Source organism: Strix aluco, chromosome 19 (genome assembly GCF_031877795.1).
Source record: "Strix aluco isolate bStrAlu1 chromosome 19, bStrAlu1.hap1, whole genome shotgun sequence".
Classification (NCBI taxonomy): Eukaryota; Metazoa; Chordata; class Aves; order Strigiformes; family Strigidae; genus Strix; species Strix aluco.
In genome coordinates, this window is record NC_133949.1 from 4,986,616 (window position 1) to 5,007,992 (window position 21,377).

Here is a 21,377-nt window from a genome sequence, read left to right on the forward strand (position 1 = left end):
GGAAAAATAACTTCAGGCTAACACAAGAGGGAAAAAACCCCCTCAGTATGTCAAATTGTTTATTATAGTATAAATAGGAAATACTTTGATCAAGCAAAAGATAAGCTGGTTTCATCAGCGTACAAGTGAGCTACCTGTTACCTTTTATCACATTATGTGATGCATCAGCAGTAGTAGAGAATATACAGCTATGACATCCTCATGAGCAATAAAAAACAGGGGAAAAAAAAATCCCGATTTAAAATTCTGCAAAATCCCAAGCTGCTTTTCATTGGCTCTTTTTGGAGCAGGGAATTGAGGAGGGGGAAAAAAAAATCAGTAAGCTATTCACAGTGACCCTGGCAAAAAAGATTCTGAAGATGTGCAGCTCCCAGGCAGCACTTCTGAGGTTCATCCAGCTTTGGGCAACTCCATGGTTGCAATGGGGTTCTGCAGATTTATTGTCTTCTTATGCTTCGCATGCAGAAGCTGTGCTGCTCGGGGGCTGCCCCGTACAGCGAGGCATACACACACTTGCTGTGATCCCCTTTGGAAAGGGAATAAACGACAGCGACATAACTGCGCGGCATCAAGGGATGGTGTCAGTACACTGTCTCCCTAAAAGTCCGTTCTCCAAGCTGCTGTGCTGCGGGTGGGTGAGGGTTTGGATGTAGACGTTGCTTTGGTTTGCTTGGACTTGCTTCCCCACGTGAGGGAAGGGACATCAGATCTGGGTGCTCCACTGGCTGGAGCATGTGTGCTGTGTCACAGGGATGGAAACCACTGCAGGACCTGAACTGGAAGATCTGGAGGGAGAATAAATCTCTCTTCTAAACATTAAGTGCTGAGCTTTCCCCTGTGGCCTGCAGAAGGCAAGTTCCTTGCTCTTAGACGCTGCATGGCCAAATGTTTGCTTCTGTCCAGAAGATCAGCTTGCGCTGCCCTGTGTGGGACAGTGGTGATATTCACAAGCTGAAAACATTTTATCTCTGTCTTTTGTCTCTCCCCCTCTTCTTTTCTTTGTTTTTTTTTTTTCCCCCTCCTTTACTGCCATGGATAATTCCTTGTGTTTCAACATTTCAACATGAAACTGTGTAAAATACCCCGGGCTGCTGGAGCTGGACCAGAAACAGTTTCTGTGTTTAAAATGTAGAGTTAATAGGAAAAGCATGGACAGGTTGTTGCAGACTTTGGGTTTTTCCTCTCTATTCAAAGGCCTCTGATTTTTGTGTGTGAGAAATGATCTAGCAACATTTTAGCATAGTTGTCCTTCAAAGTGTGTTGCTGAGCTGAGAAACTCGGTCGGTGAGATGGATTTGATGAGACTTGTCTTTATTTATAGAGGCCACTTTCTTCGTGTCTGCTCCGATTTGTAAAATGGAGATTATCATATTATGTGTTCTCGCTGCAAAGAATGAAGAGTAATTATTGTTGCTGGTGAAGCCAGTCAGATTTGCAGCTCAGTACCGGGAAGAGATTCATAAGTAATATACAATTCTGTCTTCGGTGCAGTGCCTGGATGGCTCAGTGCAGCTGTGTTGCATAGATAGGACAAGAGGAAACACTGGATTGCAACTCCCTCCCTGGAACCTGTCCACCCTGCGCTCCAGTGGGGCAGAGTCCTCTGCAAAGCACCGCATGTGATCTGTGATCGGTCTCCTGCAGGAGTGCCTTGTAATTGGCTTGCATCCTTGTTTAATTTTATTTATTCCTTAAAATGCAGTGTTCCTGGTATTATGATTTTGGTTTCACAGAATGCGTATGCCACAGGGAACACACATATTCCTCTGTTTTAATGAGCCTGTGACTTGCTGGCCGTCTCCAAGTTGTGCCGAGCTGTCTGATAGCTGCACACAGAGCTCTGCTGCTATTCCCAGGGCCTGGGAAGTGAAAATAATAAGTCCTGGATAGTCAGGATGTGATTTTGCTCCTCATGATCCATTTGACAAAGGGGTCGACTGGTTTCAACTTGCAAGGTACAAGAGTTCTGCAAAGACCTGCAAAATGAGCCCTCTTGGTTTTATGTGCCAGGTGCCTTTGCACAGGGGAGAGGATCCGGGGGGGACGTGAGGTGGAGGGGATGGAGGGGGGGCTCGCAGCAGCCGTGCTGGGGACACGCTCAGCAGGCTCTGCAGTGCCTTTCCCTGCAAGACAGCTGGTCACAGGGATGGGAATTGGGGCATCCTGTGGCTTCCTGGGGCTGGCGTGAAGCGGGCATGCAGCTTGGCAGGTGTGGATGGTTTTTTTTTTCATTGCAGTCACTGTTTTTGTTGGACTTTTCTTCTAGCCAAGCACTGACAGCATCCTGCTTGGTTTAGTGCATGGGACTCGTCACACCTGGCGCCGCAGAGGCAGAGCCCCCAGTTCTCTTCAATCACTGTCTTGCAGGTCAGCTCCTGGACAAGCTCCCCTTGGGCAAACATGTGGAGTTAATAGATTTTTTTTTTTTAATGGGGAAGCAAACAAGTCCTCTGCAGCCATCTCCTCTTCCTTGCAAGACGAGCCAACGGGCTGTCAAAATGAGTAACTCTCAAGGTCCTTTTCTCAGTGTCGGATGGATGCACCACTGCCTCCATCTTTCTGGGCTCTGTTGAGCCTTTCAGACCCCATGGAAATTTCCTCCTCCAGGAACATGTGTCTGTACAATATGTGTGGTTGTCACTGAACGAGAGCAGCCAGCTCCACGCAACCTCTCCTAAAACTGCAGGACATGGAGGTGCCCTTAAGGGAGAGAGTGGGATCCAGGGAAGATGTTTCACCCGTTCCTTCAACTCCAGTGATGTTTTTCCTCCACAAAGTCACTAAAGCTGTGGGATGTATGGCAGAGCTGGTGAACAGTAAAAGAGTGGCTGATGGGTATGCTCCCACTGTTCCCAAGGAGCAAGAGAAAGGAGAAATTGTATTTTTTACTTGTATGCCTTGTTAGGGAATATCAGAGACCCTCTGCAGATGTCTCTGGGGCAGAAGCTCCCAAGGGAGATGCAAACTCTTTGGAAACAGGAGATGCTTGTTGTTGTCTTTCTCCATCCTGGGGACTGGTTGCATGTCCCATGCCTGTGGATCACCATGTAGGCAGGCAGGGAAGGTCCAGCACCCAGCTCTGCTGGCAGCCTCCGTTTTGGTAACGTTTGGGAAGGTGATGCTCTGTGCCTCAGTTTCCCCACTGCAAAACAGCTGTGTCAGCACTGTAGTGGAGCTTTATCTCTTCATTTCAGCCAATTTAATGGATGTCTATAATTAAAACTATTTTCAAAGTTGAAAGTTTTATGAAAGACTTTCCCTAGTTCCCATTGAAATTATGGGTTGAGGCTGTAATTAGGCAGAAAGTCTCTGGGTCGTGCTGGGGAAAGGGTCAGGGTCAGGCTGGTGAACAGACTGTTCTCCTCTGACCTTAAAATCTCTGAAACCAAAATGCTCATCTGGGAATTATTCTGTGGCTGGAGACTTTCTGTGCACATCCTCTGCATCATTTCAAGGCACAGCAGCAACAGCCTTCACCAGACTGTATTATTACTGCACAGGTTACTTTATGGCCACAAACAATGACACAGACGGGGACAGAGTCACTGCAGCTAGCTATTAAGAGAATAAAAATAAACAGGAGTGTTGTGTGTGCCTGGGACCCAAGCTGCAAAAGACTAGCTCATTAACTTTAAATATATCACCTAGCTGCACTCTGGAGGTCAAACTCGAGGGAAAGAAAAGTGTGAATACTTATCAGTCTACACACAGCAGATCCTCATCTCTGTTTAAATGTGTGCCTCATTTTAGTGCCATGTCAAGAAACTTTTAAGCAGGAGGGAGAAACGGATTATCCTGAGACTGGCCAGGGAAAAGACTTATTTAGGAAGCAGTGAGGACAGATTATCCAGGCTCCCTGTTTAATGCACAAGGCTCTGAAAAGCAGGTGTAAGTCTCTGTTCTGCCCTTGGGTATAGGCGATGCAATCCATGCCTATTTTCTCCCTCTCTTTTTCTTTCCCTCTCCCGCTCTGTCTTTCTCCAGCCCAATGAATATTTAATTACGCCCTCCAAGGGAGCTACTCCGATGGGAGACTTTTGGACAGACAGCGGTTGACTAAAGGCTGAGGGTTGAGGCTCTCCCACGGGATGGAGGGTGGGATGGGTTCACGCTACTGCTCCTCTGAGCATTTAATTATTTCTTCAAAGCAGGAGAGCTCTGGCAGGAGAGTTTGCAAGAGCCCACGCACAGGCTGCTGCTACCTGGGACATGGGGATTTGCCATCCCAGCGCAGCCTGATTCTTCTCTCCTATTACAGGACCTGCATGGTTTGAGGGTGGTCTGCTGCACTCTCCCTACCTGGCACATCCAACCTGGGCAAACCACTGCTGTGGTAGATCCTGTGGGATCAGGGCAAATGCACCAAGAGAAAGGCAGGATGGGGCTCAGGCCACACGGGTATAGCTTGGCTTGCTGTAAGAGTACAGCCGGGGGTATTTCATGCTGCGATTGCCCTCCTTGGTGACCTGACAAGGTGACAGCAGAGCTCTGCCTGCCCTCAAACGCGTGTTTCCTTCTAAACATCCTCCAGTAGAAGCAACCTTGCCTTCTCCCCTTCATTAAAGTCAAGGGCGCTGGGTGAAGATGAAATCCTTGTGCTGGAGCTGAAAGCCCATCAGCTTAGAGAGGAGGTTGTGATTTTCTGTGCTCGGCTCTTATACACCAGTGAAGCACAGCACCTCCAGCAGGGTGACTAATCACACTTTGAAACGTCTTTGACCTGGGGATCTGGAAGCACAACCCCAATATGAATGAATTGGGGTTGAAGACAAGTAGCTTAGGAGAGTAAATCCCCCTTCAAAAGTGCTAGAGACTCCCTCAGCTCCGCCTGACATGCATGTCCAACCCAGCGTTTGCTCCCTGGGAGAGCAGTGGTATTTTACAGTCTCCTCAATATGTTGAATCATTAGTGCTTATCCTTTTTCTACACCCCATTGGTTTATTTAGAAGACCTAATGGACATTTTCAGAGGTGCAGACACCCCTTCCTTGGGGCAGTCAGGTCCAAAGCAAATTTCCTTGGACTGCAGTCCCAGCTGGAAAAGAGCTTGGTTTCCCAGCTCCATGCTGCTTTTAGCTGCTGCTCCATCGTCTTTGGTGTGCTTGGCATAAGTGGATGTTGAACATGATGTGGGGCCCAACGATTCCCTGCTGTAGCTCTGTGGAGCTCCATGATGACAGCCAAACTGAGCTCACAGCATGGCAAATGTTGATGCTGGGGGTCTTCAAACTGAAATTATCCCCAAAGTCTTTCTGTACCCAGTGAGTGAACAGTGCACGTTGTGACTTTGATAGGTCCAGGACCCCTTGTTGGCCACGCGTGCACTTTGGGCACTGAAAAGGTTCCCAGAAGACCCAAAGATGTTGCTGGGTGCCTTCAGCATCCTCTTTCCACAATGGAGCAATTAGCCAGGCTCACACGATTGCTCTGGGGGCTGTTGACAGTGCATCTAGTTTCTATTCCTTTTTATTATCACCTTTGCCTGGTTTTTGTCAGAACTGAGGCAGTGTCTTGCAGGGAGCAAATCTTTGTGGGTATCTGGAAGCACTTAACACCCAGCTGATGCTAGCGGACTAGTAATGATGAGCAGATCTGATTTGTCTCTGATGATGTGGCCAGTGATGTTCTGAGTCATAGTTTTAGTCATGCGAGGTTCAGCCACATGATTGCTAAACCCCTTCTGACTCTTTGGCATTAATGCCAGGATTAAGAGGAAGCATTATGGGGGAGAGAAATGTTAGGGCATAACTGTAAGTAAACAAATAAATGTTTTAGGTGGTTTAAAACCAGGGGTTAAGCTCAGCTCTGGTGTTTTGCTAAGATCATCCACACAAGCAGTGACCATTCCTTGGCTGATGGGTGGTAACTTGGGGATGGGGTCGCATCCTGCCTGGAACCCCTCTGGTCCTCACTCACCTTGCCACCTGACAGTCTTCTCCTGCCCCAGCTGACCCGCACCGCCATGCCTCAAGGTTTCCCTGCTCTCCCAGTTTGTGAACAAGTTATTGCAATGTGTGAGTGCCTTCATCAATCTGGGACTTCACATCAGGGATTCCCTTCAGGCGAGGGATTGGGTCTGTGTGATCACAGCTGATAGCAGTGTTGATCGGGGCTTGCTGGATGGCTTGTGGAAAGGAGCAAGGGAAGGTGAGAGGAGCATAGACAGCACACGTGCTCCAGCCTGGAATTTTCCTCCCTTTCTTCCCATCCCTTAAACCCAACTAAAAGTTAATTTCTGGATAAGCCGCACATCACTCGCTCTGAATATCAACTACTCTTGGGTGAGGAGCACATCTGTAGGCACAGCAGAGCCAAACATGGGGATGGATGCGGTGTTTGATTTGCCTCCAGTGCAGATTCTCGAACAGATGCTTGATGTGTGCATCGCACATCAGCTTGTAGAACGCTGTGTACGTGACTATGGCTCGGAGGAGGAGGAAGGCGTCTTTTGACTGTACCCAACACAAAATTTCAAGCTGAGTGATCCCAGGATCTGATGGGTAGCCTGAATGCTTGTAGATCCTACGCGTGATGTGGGTGTTGGGCACTACCTGGTTATGCCATGATTGTGGAGAGCAACCCCGTGTATTTTCACCGTGCAACCATGCAGAGTTGCACTGGGTGCGTCTTAGAGCCTATGCATTGTTTTTTATAATATTTCTCCCCCAGCTGTTCAATACTGTAAAAGGAATTTTCAGCCAAAGTTGTGAGTTCTCTTTCCTGATATTATGATGCTGCAGTCTCCTGAGATCTTGATGGCAGGAAGGTTTGTTTTCTACAGCTTCAAGTGAATGTTAAAGGAATATTTCAATCAGGCAAAATGTTTTGGGGTCTAGTTTCCTTCCAACAGTTTTAATTGAAAAAGCAGTCAATAAGGGGATAATGCATTTTGTAATGGCATCTTTCTTCTGAGGTTGTGCAAAATGCTATAATTAAGCTGATAATTAAACCCTGTGAAGTTAGTTATGATCCCTGGCAAAGGCACAGGGAAGTCACAAGCAAGGGTTTGCCCAGAGTCTTGTTCCGATTCAGACACAGACCCCAGGGGTCCTGGCACCCACTTTCTCATGTGTAGGACTAAGTCCTGACTCTCCTCTGTGAATGAGACAACACTGTAGAAAATGCAAATTGAATAACTCAATATTTTGGGGTCACATATGGATAGACCAAATATATGCCTGGGCAGGTACTAGAATCTCTTTAAAATGCAAATTGTTTCCTTGATAATCTGGCTAATTTCTTTAACCTGATTTGCATCATAGTGTATGGTTTCGTTACTGCCTTTCCCTTGAAGTGATGTACTGCGATGTAAATCGCCCCGAATCCACTGTCACCTTGCATTACCTTCCCCAATGTGATCCAACGTGCTGTGACTGATACAATCCGACTTGATGTCATAAAACAATGCTTCCCATGGGGAAGCAGAAGGAACGCATTTTCTCGTAGACCATAAATGTTTTAAAGAATGACTTTCCAAGTGATAGGGTGCCCACCCCTTTCCTTTTCTGCTTAATAAGCTGTCCCAGAAATGAACTCCATCCTGCAAGTGCTCAGCCCATTCCAGCCCTGCAAAACCCTTCGGCGTGTGCTGATCCCTGAAGGTGTGAGCAACTTTTGCAGTTGGATGGGCTCTTCTTGCATGTTTCAGGATCAAAGCTATTACGAATCCCTGCTGGTTTTCTTTTCAGAGCCTCCGTCACTGGCTCACCCCTAGGATATTCACTCTTGTCTTCAAGAAATTACAGCGAGAGCCTAGTGAATAGAGTTCACTATTCTGGCAAACGAGCGTTTTGATTCTGCTTATTTTCACATTTTGTTTCTGTGAAGATAAGGACATGGAGAGATTTCAATCAGTGGTGCATATGCTCAGATCAAACATATGAAATATAATAAAAAGGACAGATAGCAGCAGCATGGAGTGCACGTGGTAAAGCTGTCACGCAGGGCTGCTGCAGGTACTGCAGTCAGTAGTGACATTTTAATAGTAGCCCTTGCATTGATCTGCTTTAGTCTGATGGGTTTAGACACTTCTTACACCTAATAATTTAGCAACAGCAACTACATGGAGAGGTGGATGCAGTCAGTTCCAGCTGAATTGAATAAAAATCAACCAAAAAGTCTTAACAGCTGCTGATTCTGTTTCCAGACTTGAAGGAGGGTTAATATATCCACCCATATCAATTGGCCTAATAATATGTAGGAGGATGTTTATGGACTTACAGACAAAGGAGAGGCATATAGACATTTAGCTACCCTGTTCAGAGAAGCAGGTCTTTTTAAGATCCTTCAACAGGCATGAATATCCGTTTTTTTTGCCATTTTCTTTAAGCATTGCTGAAGTTCTCTGAGGGAAAAATAACATTTAATACAATGCTCAGACATGCTTCAAACAGCCATGTGCCTCATTTTCAAAACATACAATATACTGCAGGGGCTTGGGACTGCATAGACTCAGTTCATTAATGGCAGGAGCTGTCTCCTCTTCCTGCTAATGGCACTGAAGCTGTGTCTACACTGCCTGCTCTGCATGCTGAGCACACAGGGCTTTTAAGAGACGGATGCTGATGAAAAGCTGAAATGAAATGCCTTGTGGATTCGCAATAGTCTGGCTCTTCCCTCTGTGTGTACTCCCTTCCTCTGGAGGATGGGGTTGGCCCTGTAAAAGCTTTGCAGAGACCTGGCTGTTTGGCAGGTCTGTAGAGAGGAAGAGCCCAGGCCGTGCTAAGGGCTGCTGTCCTCCTGCCAGAATTGGTTTTTTATAAGAAGTGACTTGCCTAGAAACTCTCCAGGGCTGAAGAACGACCTGTTCATCTCTATTTGTGCATTGCCTGGTTCTGTCTCCAGGTGTACGTATGCCACAACATGGAACATTCATTGGGATATCAACAAATTTGGGTCTGCAGGTACCATGAAGCTGATGCAGGAGGTGCCATGACGGGTCCATGATATGCAGCGAGCCCAGAGCAGCATGTTGGACATTGGCACTGAGTGGTACTTCAGTGAAAACATTGATCTTTTTCTTTCATTCCAGGGGATGGCCAGGTGGATTTTGATGAATTTATGACTATTCTGGGACCTAAGCTAGTATCATCAGAAGGGAGAGATGGCTTTCTGGGAAATACAATAGACAGCATATTCTGGCAGGTAAGTGGTCATTTTTTTAAAGGCAACTTTAGCCAACTATCAATAGCTTCCAGAATCGATTTTTTGAGGAGGACAAGATGTTTTTCTAAGTGTGAATGCTTGTGTAAAGGCTACTGGGGTCCGTCTTGCCATCCTGCATTGCTGGAGGGACCTGCTCTCAGCCAAGCCCTGTGCAGGAGGAAGGGAAAGCACTTACTGTGGATGAACTGCAGCTGAACACAACAGAGCACCCAGTTATTTGTGCAACATGTCTGGGAGATTTTTGGAATTCATTTTTGGAAGACAAAAACATTTTTCTCGATGAGTCTTTTGAGTTGGGAGCCTTGAACCTGTCTGGCTGCTCTCAGAAATGTGCCACTGTTCAATGTCCCTTGGCTGTGGCAGAGCAGAGCGAGGTGTGCTGTGCAGGTCATGTCTGATCAATGCTTCTCCAGTTAATTCAGGTCCAAGACTGAGGATAACTGTGTTGTGCCAGTGCAAGGTTTACCCATGGTGCTGCCCTTGGGTGGTTTGGTCCTGCTGGTTTCAGGCATCGGGGGGACGGCAGGTCTGGCAGCCGGAGCTGCCTTACGTCTGTCATGCAGTGTGATTTTAAACAGCGTTAGACCTTCCTGGAAAAGCAAGGACGGTCCAGGCTGTAGTGGTGGGGATTAAAATTCTCCCAAAACACAGTGCTGCATATTTCTTGCCAATGGATTAAATGTGTGGCTTTCTGTGAGATTACTGCTCGTTTCATTGATCATCCAACAGCCTTTGCTTGCTAATAAACTTTAGCTGTTACCAAGTTTATGTAAATCAAAAGAGTCAAACCTGGATATAAGCATTTCTGTCTTCTTTTACTACCCTCCAACACTGTCCAGACTGAACTGGGTGGAGCTTTGTAAAAGTCTTTTAAAAGCCTTTTAAAAACTTGTTCCTGGCCTCCTGGCATGTGATGGAAATAACACTGGAAATCCTGGTCTGGATTCTAGTATTTTGTCATCAAATCAAGTGTTTGGTGTTGGTGAAGCCACAATCATTTGTGGCGTATCTGTGGAGATGCAAGAGCTAAACGCACACCACGAAGGGCAGGATTGTGAGACTCACGAATGCTTTAACACTCATTGCACCTTGCAAGCTCCTCCCAGCACGTGAGCAATGGGGAGAGGAGGAAGCGCCATCCCATCCCACCGAGCCATTGGTGCCTTCCAGACCCACCGGTGAGACTGGCCTCACCGGGGCCATTCAGGAAGCAAAAATACCCGTTGGGAAAATCAAGTTCATGAGCTGAGCTCTTTGATGGGGTAGCAGAGAAGTCTGGAGCCCTCCCTAAAATTCAGCTCACAGGTTAGTCCACCACCATTTAGGGACCTGTCAGCCCATGTAAATGCCTGCAGTGGCTTTGCTCGGAGAAGCAAGGAAGGGAGGACGTGTGCTCTGGTTTTAGAGCAGCAGGACTCCTGGACTCAGATTTTGCCTTGCTCTTTCATGCATCAGGGACCATGGCCCTTGTACCCCCTGGGCTGTGCTGGGACGAGTGAAGAGTGCAGAGACTTCAGGTAACCGCCCCGCAGAGGGAAGGGACAGCCCTGGGGGTTGTCTGCAGGCAACAAAGCTTTGACTGAATTGCACAAGTGCTCCAGGGCCTCGGAAGAAAAAGTTTATGGTCTTGTAAGGGTAAAAATACATCTCTTTACATAGCACTTTCCTGGCTTTCAAAGCCCTTGAAGAGAAGGCTTGATCTCACATTTCATTTCTCCTGGGGTATGAGAGCTCATGAAGAATGCAATAGTTTTGCTGCTTATTCCAAAAGAAAAAGCAGGGAATTAGCCACATAGGGAAGTGTCATTCAGGGAAAGGGATCCCTTTGTCCATTCCTACCTGGCTTTACCCAAGCCCTCTGCAGGGCCATAGTCACCTCATCTTTAAGCAAAGCATTAATGCATCTGCATTATCTCCAGCGGGATTACGTCTGATTTGAAACAAAGCCCTTTCTGGAATCGGGGCTTGGCTGTGTTCCCCATATCCCCCTGATGTGCAATTTTCACATTTGCTGGAAAAGAATGGCAGGGAGAAGGGGTGAGTTTGTGTTGCTGATAGAGCACTTTAGCCCTGCAGTCATCCCCAAGGAATGATTTTAAGGAGGGGATAGTGCCCACAAGCCTGTGGTTGTGACTGGTGCTGGGTGACAAGGGAAGCAAGGGTGGGACAAGAAGGGACAATTCTGCCTTGGTGTCAGCTGGCTGGGCAGTGCTACCATGCAGCAGGCAGCAACAGTCATCTCGAAGAGGCTCTTATATCAGTCCCAAGGGGAGAGAAAATCCATGTTGGCATCCAGAAAGTGCCTTCCCCTCTTTTCCATCCAAACAGCTTCCCCCCAACTGTCACGATTTTGGCTCTCCAGGTTTTTTTGCCAAGGGTCCAGCTTCCTATACTGTGCCACTTCTGTGCATGCTCTGTTCCAAGTGTGCCTTAATAACGCTTTAAATAATGCAATGACAGAGTTAAATAATAAACAGCAGCAGAAGGAGAGAGGAATTCAAAGGAACAGGCGAGGGCCTGGAGATGCATTTACAGATGAAGCTAGGAGTGAGTTGGTGGGATACAGGAAGGCGGTTCCAGATGGCAGAAGCTGCAGAGGGGAAGGATCTTACAACAACAGCAGTGGGGCTGCAGGAGATGGGGTGCGGGTAGAAGCAGTAGAAGAACAGGGAGGAGATAGAGGGATCATGCGTGGAAGAGGCAGGCTTGAAATAATAGGGAAAGGGTACATCCCTCCTATCACATGTGTTACCTAAAGAGCGATGGTCAGCCTGGGAGAAGCAGGATTTAGCTGAGACCTGGGCGTTGGCAGATAGCAGAGACACAGAAGGTCTCTCAGATGTATTTTCTCTCCTCGATTTCCCATGTGGGCTTTAAATTTAGTCGTATCAGTGTGTGTTTAGGGCGGCTGACTCCTGCTTTCTCAGGTAGCAGCGATCAGTTCTGCTCCAGTTAGAACGGCTCTCTGCGGTCCCTCAGCCGGGTCAGGAGGTATTTAGGGGGAGGGAAAAATCATCCCTGCAAATACTATTTCAGGCAGAGTCAATATAGACTAATGATATCAGGAGAGCTGAGGAAGCATGGACTCTTCTCCACCTCAAACATTCTGTCTTTCCTGAGTGAGATGCAGCACACACCAAGCGCTGTTTTGCGCAGAACATCCCCAGGTGCCTCCTGCTCTGTTTCCAAATGGTTTTCTCACCCTCTTGCCAACTGTGTGCAAATGGAAGTAACATGTTCATTCATGGACATCTCTAACTGTCTTAAATGTTTAAGACAGTCTTAAATAGTCTTAAATATTTTTTCTTAAACACACAACTGCCTGGAAACCATTGGCCAGTCCTCAGTGTGCAGGATCAGGGTCAGGAGGAGTTTTAAGGCTGGAAGCACCCAGTGAAGCCCCGTTGTCCCTGGTTTGGGACAGACCCACCATGGCAAGCTTGCAGCAAGGATGCAAACATCCCCTTTGGCTGCTTCCACAGAGTCTGCATTCAAAATGTGAAAAAAATGAGAGCATAGATGAGATTTTGGGAGTACCTGTTGAACCCTGTTTTGGAAGCCAGTGGGAAGAAGTGAGCCTGGCCCTGCGCAGGGGTGTTAGACCTCCTATGGTCCCTCGCAGGGTGTCTGCCCCCTTCCCTCTCCATCTTTTTCCCTCTGTATTTTTCAAAGAGTGGCCACCTATTGCTCACCTTCCTTTGCCCACCTTCTCTGAGCTGCTCCTGCTGGTGTTCACACTTTGTCCTGAAGCTGTTTTTCTTTAGTGTGTCCAGCAGTGTTTTTGCAGTGATGCAGTAGCTGTTTCATGGTCAGAAAGATGCTACTCGATCGATTTTCAGGCATGAGAATTCTTTTTTTTTTCCCCAGAGCTCAGGGAATATGAGTCTGGTTCCAGTTACACACTGAGGGCTGTGTTTTGTACAAGTGAGTTTAGAGGCATTTCCAATGCATGGCCATTCAGGTCTGTAAAGCGATTTAGATCAAGAGCATTACAGAAAAGACAAACATCACTACGGGTAAATATTAGCTTCTTTTTTTTGGTAAACAGACTTCAAATCTGTCCACTGTGCACTGCCATTCTAAACCAGAGAGAGGGATGAAAAAGAGAGGGGAGAAACTGGGATTTCATATTCATTTACAGTTTTTGCCCAGATTGTTTCTAAGTGCAAAGACCTTCAGGTGCAAGTGTTCAATAGTTTGCGTAGGCTGTAGTGTAGAGGATCCCCAATCCCTGGGGGTAAGCAACAGGAACAGAGGTTATAAATATCTTGGATTATAGGATTTTAATTAAAATAAACCTCTCTGTCTTGAATAAAATGCTTTTTGAAATCAGACCAAGTTTGAATGCTTAAACAGCAGGGCTGCATCTGCATTGGATGCAGAATAAACTCTGTACCCAGGAGCACTGATGAGATTATTCTGAAAAGTCAATACTTTGTGTGGTGAACATTTGAGAGGCAAAATGCCACCTGCTATTTTTTTTCCTTCTCTATTTACTGTGTGCACATGGAAGCTGCAGGGAACATCATTTCAGCCAGTGCTAACGCGTTGCCTGTGCAAGGGTATCTGGAAGCTTTGTCTTGCATGAGGGGATGGTGCTGTATCATCAGCTCAGACATGGTGCCCATTCATCGCATTAGCTATCACCCAGTATAATTCACTAGTGTTCAGGAAGAGGCTGGTTAGCTTGGGATAAATAAGGCTGCTTTGCAGGAGCGGGAGGACCAGAATACCAACACGGTGCTTTGGGCTGGGGAGATGCTGCTCAGAGATCTCATTTTTCTGCCATAGAGAAGTCTCTGCAGTTTTGGGGAGGGCAACTAGAGGACTGTGGAGACAGGTCCTGCAAATGGAGCAGCTCAGCAACTGCTCTTGTTTTCTGGGCTTGGGAAAACCTTTTTGTCTCTCCAGGCTTCCACATACCTTTGCTAGGGGGAGGAATATATTGGAGTTTATGACTTTTGGTGGAGGAGTGGGTATAGCCAAAGCTAGATCCTACAGTACAGTTCGGAGAAGGAGGGGGACCCAGGGACAGGCCAAAACCAGCAGAAACTCCTGTGCCTCTGAGCCAGCAAGCTCAGCAACGTGCACCAAGGGGCATTTTGTTCCCTGGATGCAGGAAAAATAGAGCAAGGGCCACATCCAGCTGTGCGGTATTGCATGTGGGGCTGGCTGGGGAGGGGGCTCAGGGAGGTACAGCAGGACCAAGAGCCAGCTGTGAACACAGGAGAGTGGAGGGACATGGCTGGGATGGGACACGGTGGTTTCGTCCTCCCAGCAAACTGCTGATGCTTTAATGATTTGCTGTGTCAAACTGCCCGTCTGTAATCTTGTTTGCAGTTGTCACTGCAAATGCAACAGCGTCCCGGGGGAGAGATCTGGGCCCTTGTGATCTGGTCAATCAATTAGTGCTTTAATAGAGTGAAATGAAGGAGAAAATGTGTGGGAACCTTGGTGGCACAGGGCAGGGTATGAAGAAGCCGTGGTGAGCAGTGGTGTGGGAGGGAAGGCAGGGACGAGGGGGCCATGGCGGATCCACACTGCCTCCAGCAGCGTGTGGCTCTCCACAAAGATGATTTTGCTTAGAGAGGGATTTTTCTTTATGAAGTCCAGTAGATAAACCTAATGCAATTTCTCCCTATACATGAGTTTTCTCCTCTTGTCCCTGCAGAGAAGTTAATTTGATAATGGCAAATTAGCCTTGCCGGAGTTGCAGAGAAAGTGTTTGTGTCTCCATGTGCAATTTCACATGGCAGCAGGTCCAACCACCCCCCACCACCACGGACCATGGCATTGCTAAAATGACAGCTTGCCTCTTGCAGCGGGGCCAGCCAGGCATGGGGTGTACGTAGCCTCCCCTCCTCACCCTCCTCCTCGGCTGGTGCAGCCCCTCTGTGCAGGTGTAGGATGTTACTAAACCACAGGACAGGACATCTTGCATCTTGCACCACAATTTTTTGCTGGTAGTGAGCTGCTTTGCTGCAAATACCTCTTGATTTCAGGATTTCAGGTGCTGCTGTTTCAGGTTTTCAAGAACCTTCCCTAACCAACTTCTGTGGAGGAAGAGAGTTAGTTTTGCAGTTCAGGGTACCAGATAATGCTTGGGGTTGATGTGGTTCCTGACAGGGCAGGTTTCGCAGCTGGGCTGAGCCATGTACAAGGATGTATCAGCCAAGGAACTGCTGCTTGAAAAGAAAGCTGAGATTCAGGGAGGAAGGATGTGTGTAAGTGGCCTCCCTCTGTGACTACTTTGGGGTTTAAATCAGGAAACGCTGCAGCTAAAAGTTTGGGTGCCAGAGCTTGATAGATGGGATCAAGGATGAGCAATGGGGGCTGTACCACTGCACCACACCCATCCCCTCACCCATGCACATCCTCTTCCACCAAACAAAACCCTCCACCCCAATATTTTCAACAATATTTTCAGTGTCAGCAATAATGTGGGTGCCTGCTTTTTGGTTGTTGAACCTGAAATATCTTAAAGTGATTCCCATAGAAAAGAAGTTCTGTACTTCTTAAAGATCTACCCTTTCCTGGGTTTCCCAAGCTGGAGACTACCAAACTGAAGGACTGCAGAAACCACTGGAAGTTGGCCTGGCAGCCAAGGTAGAAACTTTTCCCATGACAGCTAATACTGGGCTCTGCTCAACTGGAGTCATTAAATTCACTCAGTGCACCGTTAGCTCCAGCGTCCTGACCGTTTCTAATATCAGAAATTAAATGTGTCCTGCAATATCTGTTCCCGCATTTTAGATTTGATGTGTGGTTTGCTTGTATCCAGATTAAAAATGTTGTGAGATTTTCCATTGCAAGGATGCAGACAGCTGTGTTGCAGTGATGAGCAGGCCACGGAGCTGGTATGGAGAGTGTGAAGTTCATCTCAGCTAACCTGGGCTTAGACTCCCTTTAGAGTTAAGAGAGAAATAGCCACTTTTAGGGTGCAATTCAAGGGATCTGCTTAGGCATCAACCTCAGGAAGAGATGCATCATGCTTCAGAAGTGCCAATTTTTCTCCATTTGGTATAAAGAAGGTCTAGAAAAGTGGCTCAGATGGAGATGTGTGCACTGGGCACAGCTAAATGCCATCTGATGAGTCCCACCAAAGGTTTCAAGTGTCTTTTTGATTTACGTACAGGAAACCAGCTCTGCTGGTGTTGAGGCTGTTATCAGCGGAAGGAGAACAGTTCTGATTGCCTTATTAAATCTTCTTTTGTTGACAAAGACATTTCCACTGAGTACGTTACACTCAATGGTTGTTGTCGCAACACAATGAAAGCTGAACCCTTGCAGGTGATGAATCCATCAACAAGAGACTTCTCTGTGTTCATAGTCCGTGTATCCAGCAGAGAAGTGCTGTCACAGACACTGGTGTAGATGTGAACGCTGGCAAGGTTCATGGCCTGACTCATGGTGCTAAGGATGTCTTTGGACAGTGAGGCTGTCACCTCCCTTTGAAATGTATGAATTTGCCAGCAGGCAGGAGTGAGCGATGTTCAGATGGCCTCATTTTTATGTTTCTATGAAGGGACTCATTTTCACCAGTATACATTTTTCCCTGTAACAAAATCAGTTGTCTCAAGTCACCAGGATCAAATTAATAGCTCAAAACTGGAGACACTGGAAATGGGAAAGTTTTGAAAGCAGTTGCAGACCAAAGCAGGACTGGTACCCATAGCAGGAGAAAAACAAGACTTCACTGTCTGAGTGTGTTTTTTACCTTCAGCCAGCTTAGTTATACATTTAGCCTTCAGAAACACGCTACAGCTTTGGTTCAAAGCCCGTTTAAAGCAGGCAGTTTATAACAAGAGGCATCCTGCCTACTGGAGGACAGTGTACCACTGTCCTGGCAGGTGGTGATTTGGCTTTGTGCACACCCTGGAGTACTCACGTACATAAACTCCATCCAGCTCTTATGGTACAGAGGTTATTTTTTCTATGCCAGGTTATATATAAACGCAGTCTGCAGTTCTATGTGTCACCAGAGTTTTTTTGCCCCTGCCTGATGCATGAAATGGGAACTGCACTGTGGTTTTCTCAGTGTTTTGCTTAGAAATGTAAGAAGCAATGGGTAGGAAAGGTAAATGTGTATGATCATCATCTGATGTATACATGGGTACCTGGAACGTGGTCTGGGGAGAGAATTTCTTGCTGGTTGTGGACTCCTTGCTGAGGCAGGTCAGACTCCCCAGCACCTCTGAGTACCAGAGTTCATGTCTGGTGCTGGTTTTGTTGGGGCGGGTGTCTTTTTTCTTTGAAGGCACTTTGATGCCTTGGAAAGGCACCATTGGGTGATGGAGCGGAGGTGGAATGTTTCATACAGGGGAGTTTCAGGGGCAACAGTTCTGACTTCAAATCCCATATCCCCTGCACTCCCAGTGTTAGGAAAGAATTCTTCCAGAGCTGAGGCTCCACCAGTCCTTAAATCCTAAGCTGGCACCAGATCTCAGGACCCGTCCTTCCTCTCTGCACAGAAAAAAGGACATGTAAGGATCTGCAATTCATGTGTCACCAGAGGACACTGCCTTTGGCTTGCCTGGATACTACATGTTCTTGTAACTAAATCATCTCCTTCACTGCACTGCTGTAATTTTGTTGAGGGAAATCTTAATCGACTGTGAGGAAAGTCTGATTTTCATGGAGATCAGAGTTTGGGAATTGATGGTAGTGGACTTTTTCTGTTTTCTAAAGAATCCCCACTCTGAGGTGCAAATCTATCTATTGCCCTGCCTCCAAGCCCTGGGTTTCAGTAGAGTAAAAATATTGGGAAAATTTCACTAAGGTTTTAAAGAGACAAATAGAAGGGAAAAACAGGAAAAAAGACACTCCATCGCTCATAAACAAACAAACAAAAAGCTAAAGTGCTGGCAACTGTTTGCAACAAATGTGTTTAGAAAGAAAAATGACCTTATATGTGAAAGGAAAGCTAAAAAAAGAAATTACTCTCCTGGGGGGAAAAAAAAAAATCTCTGAAAGAATGCAAGTGGAGAGATTCAAAGGACCACTGTGGTGGGGACAGTGGATAGCTCAGGCAATGGCTGAGGTTCGTTAGTGTGAGCCAGATGAGCGGTGGATGCCGTGGAATTGAGGAAGGACCTCCAGGTCCTGGCTGCCAGACAATTTCTACAGCACAGTGTATAACTCAGATTTTCCCAGTTGTGTATCCAAGATTTTCAGTCCAGTTTGCTGGAACTTGACATCCGAAGCCAAAAGAAACCTACCTGGTACCATCAAGCCCTAACTGACAGCCTGGTTAGATATTATGATTCTCAGATTTATCAGCAAAATACCTCATGTTACAGCCCTGAAGTGGCTGAGGGCCAGGGCCAGCAGCAGCTGTTGGAGCATCCTGGTGCCTCTTTCAGGTTGCAGCAGCAAGGTGCCAAGAGCTGCTGGGTCTGCTCGTGCAGAGGCACAAGGAGCTAGGAATTGCCTGCAGAGGAGAGGGGTGTTCACCAGCTGCCCGTGCCTTGCAGCCATAGATGACCCTGCAATACCCACCCAGCCTTCACCTCTGTGGTGTTCCCCCCCAGCACAGAGCACAGCCTTGCTGCCCCAGACTGGTGTTTCTGAGGAGCAATGATGGTGGGCAAGTTGGGGACCTTCACAGACAGTTCCCCAGGCACCAGCCATCTTGAGCTGCCATCAGGTTGGAGAAGTTTCCCTGGCCATCAGGGTGGAGGTGCCCTGGCCATGCTGCAGACACAGCCAGCTCCATCCTGCCCCTGCCCTCCACCTGAGGACAGAGGAAGATGGGGACATAGTTGTCTAACAGCCACTCACAGCCCTCAGACCTGATTTCCCTCCGTGCTGCTTTGCTGACCTCTCTGATGGCAGAAGGTGGGACAGGGTCTGGGCCATACACCTCCCTCCCCTTCCCCTGGGGTCTGCGCAAGCTCTTGCCTTGGTTTCTCTAAGAACTTGTGCCATGAGCTCTGCCAACAGGCCTGCTGCACTTTGGTTGGGTTTTTTTACTGTTTGTCAAGATTTTCGTGGACTGATGGGTGATGTTCAGGTACTGAGAGTGTGTTCCTGGTTGCTGCAAACAGGGCCACCACACTGGCTGAGCCAAAGAGGCTCTGGTAGTCCCTTCCCCAAGGTCTGACTTTATTAATACAATTTCCAGCAGAGGAATAATGTAGTTTTACCAAGTGAGTAGAAAGATTCTGATCTTCAGGAGAAATTCCTTAAGGTCTTTTTTCAAACAAATTTGCTGCTTCACTGAGAAACTGTTTCTCTGTCTGTGTGCTTTCTGCACCATCATTTGTCTTATCTGTAGAGGTTTGAGTATATTTCTGAGCTGGCAAAGAAAGAAATCTTACACTCTGAGATGCATACCGTCTCTGGAGCTGGTAGTCCAGATGTAGTCTGTAGTGCCACAGAGAAATTTTTTTTTTGTATTTTTACTGTTGAGTAACACACAACACTATAAAGTGGCAATTAAATAATTATGTAACCCGGTACATTTACTTGAGGTTAAGAAAATGGATCAGGGTGCAGATGCATATGACAGAAGTCCAGAGCAACCTGAAGAAGCTGGTGGAAGCATTCAACGTATGTCTGAGCTTGGTGGGAAGCATTCAAAACTGATCTTGATCCCTTTTTCATGGAAATAAGCAGATCTAGTGTGTAAGGGAAGGATCTCTGTTCAAAATGAGGCAGGATAATGTTGGCGTTTCCTCCAGAGATGTACTCTAATGTCCAACTTTCCTACGCTGAGCAGGCCTAAACCTCGGGAGATAACCCAGCAAGGTCCACAGGTAGAGTTCATGGAAATGCCCCACTTTTGGAGCAGAGCGTAGGAGGCAGTTGCCTTCCCCTGCAGGAGAGATAGGAAAAAAAATTAATCATATAACAATGATTTGCATGTTTTTAATCTCTTTCTACTCTTGCTGAGTGTGTTAGTTTAGATGTTTTTCCCCCAGAGGCTGGCTTGCTCGGGGGATTATTAGTACAAGATGTTGCTGTCAATCCATCAGCTCCCCCCGCGCACACGAAGCTCCAATTCCTTCAAACTTTTGAAAGTGACAGAGCAATGAAAAGACAAATGAAATAAATTGATGCTTTTTAGGGGAGTGGAATCTGAAAAGAGCTGTCAGAAAGGCAGACAGGCTGTATGTAGGTGCCAAATTTCAGGGCTTTCAGGAGCTGCAATCCCCTGTGAAGATAAACCTGTGAACCTCAGCTTCCAGCACTTGTGTCCTTTGTATTAAGAGACAACGGAGCTAATATTAATATTTATTTTATGGCTGGTTGATGTGCAGGCGCATGTTTTCACAAAATTAGCTAGTATGGTAGGTTAAAAGATATCCTTTCCCCAATACTAGCTTCTTCTTGCTACAGATCAGCCCCATCCTTGCATTTTTCTAATGCCAGATCTTTATTACAGACTGGCATGAAAACTGTGCTGAACTCCTGGCTCAGAATCGTAGAATTATAGAATGGTTTGGAAACGCTCTTGTAGTTATTAAAATAGCCTTCAGTAGACTGTATCTCTTTTTCCTACTGACATTCAGAAGTGCTTGAATCCCAAGGGCAGTTTCAGAGCAAAAGTGGAATATATTATAATCATAGAATCAGATGATGATGAAACCCTCCAGGAATTGCTGGTTTGGCTCAGGAAAGGTGTGCACTAGAGTGCTGCAGAAAGAGAACATCTCTTCCACAGGACTGTTGTTGTTTTGTTAACTTTGTAAAATGTTTAAGAGAACAAGAAGAAACTGCTATGTCCAGGGTATGTCCAGGCAGGTGGAGAGGGCCCCCAGCTCTGCTCATGGTGTGTCCAGAGCTAGCTGAGGCTTTGCCACCTTCTGCCTCTTCTGTAGGTTTGCCTGGCTTCATGTTTCCTCTAATGTAGGGCAGGGCTCAGTTTAGTCCCCTTTAAGCACTTGATTTAGGGAAAAAAGTACCTTTTCAGTGCTGCAAGTGCCTCAGAATAGAGGTGAATAGGGAACAAGCAAACTCATGTGGGACAGGGCTGGACTGCTCCAAAATATCAGCCCAAAGCAGCCTTATGAGTTGGAAGGGGATGTGTGCTGGCTATCCCAAGCCAAACTTTGGGGTCTTGCTCTCAGCTTGCTGAGATGATTTAAATCTGTGCTTAGGTTTGTATCTCCTTGATTCATGACGGACATTACAGCACAGGCAGGGAAATCCCGGCATAAATCTTTCAAGATCAGGATCTTAGGAACTAAGGGAAGAGCTGAGTCTTGCCT

At 46.8% G+C, this 21,377-nt stretch overlaps 1 protein-coding gene across 3 annotated transcripts in view; it reads left to right on the forward strand.

Moving 5' to 3' along the window:
• CALN1 (calneuron 1) overlaps positions 1-21,377 on the forward strand; it is a 130,006-nt gene that overhangs the window by 58,767 nt on the left and 49,862 nt on the right. For all 3 annotated transcript variants that reach the window (XR_012625751.1, XM_074845330.1, XM_074845329.1), the window contains exon 4: positions 9,032-9,144. Coding sequence is in view for 2 of the 3 variants with exons in the window: in XM_074845330.1 (XP_074701431.1) it covers positions 9,032-9,144 (113 nt within the window). In the remaining variant the exon portion in view is untranslated. The remainder of the gene's footprint in view (positions 1-9,031; positions 9,145-21,377) is intronic.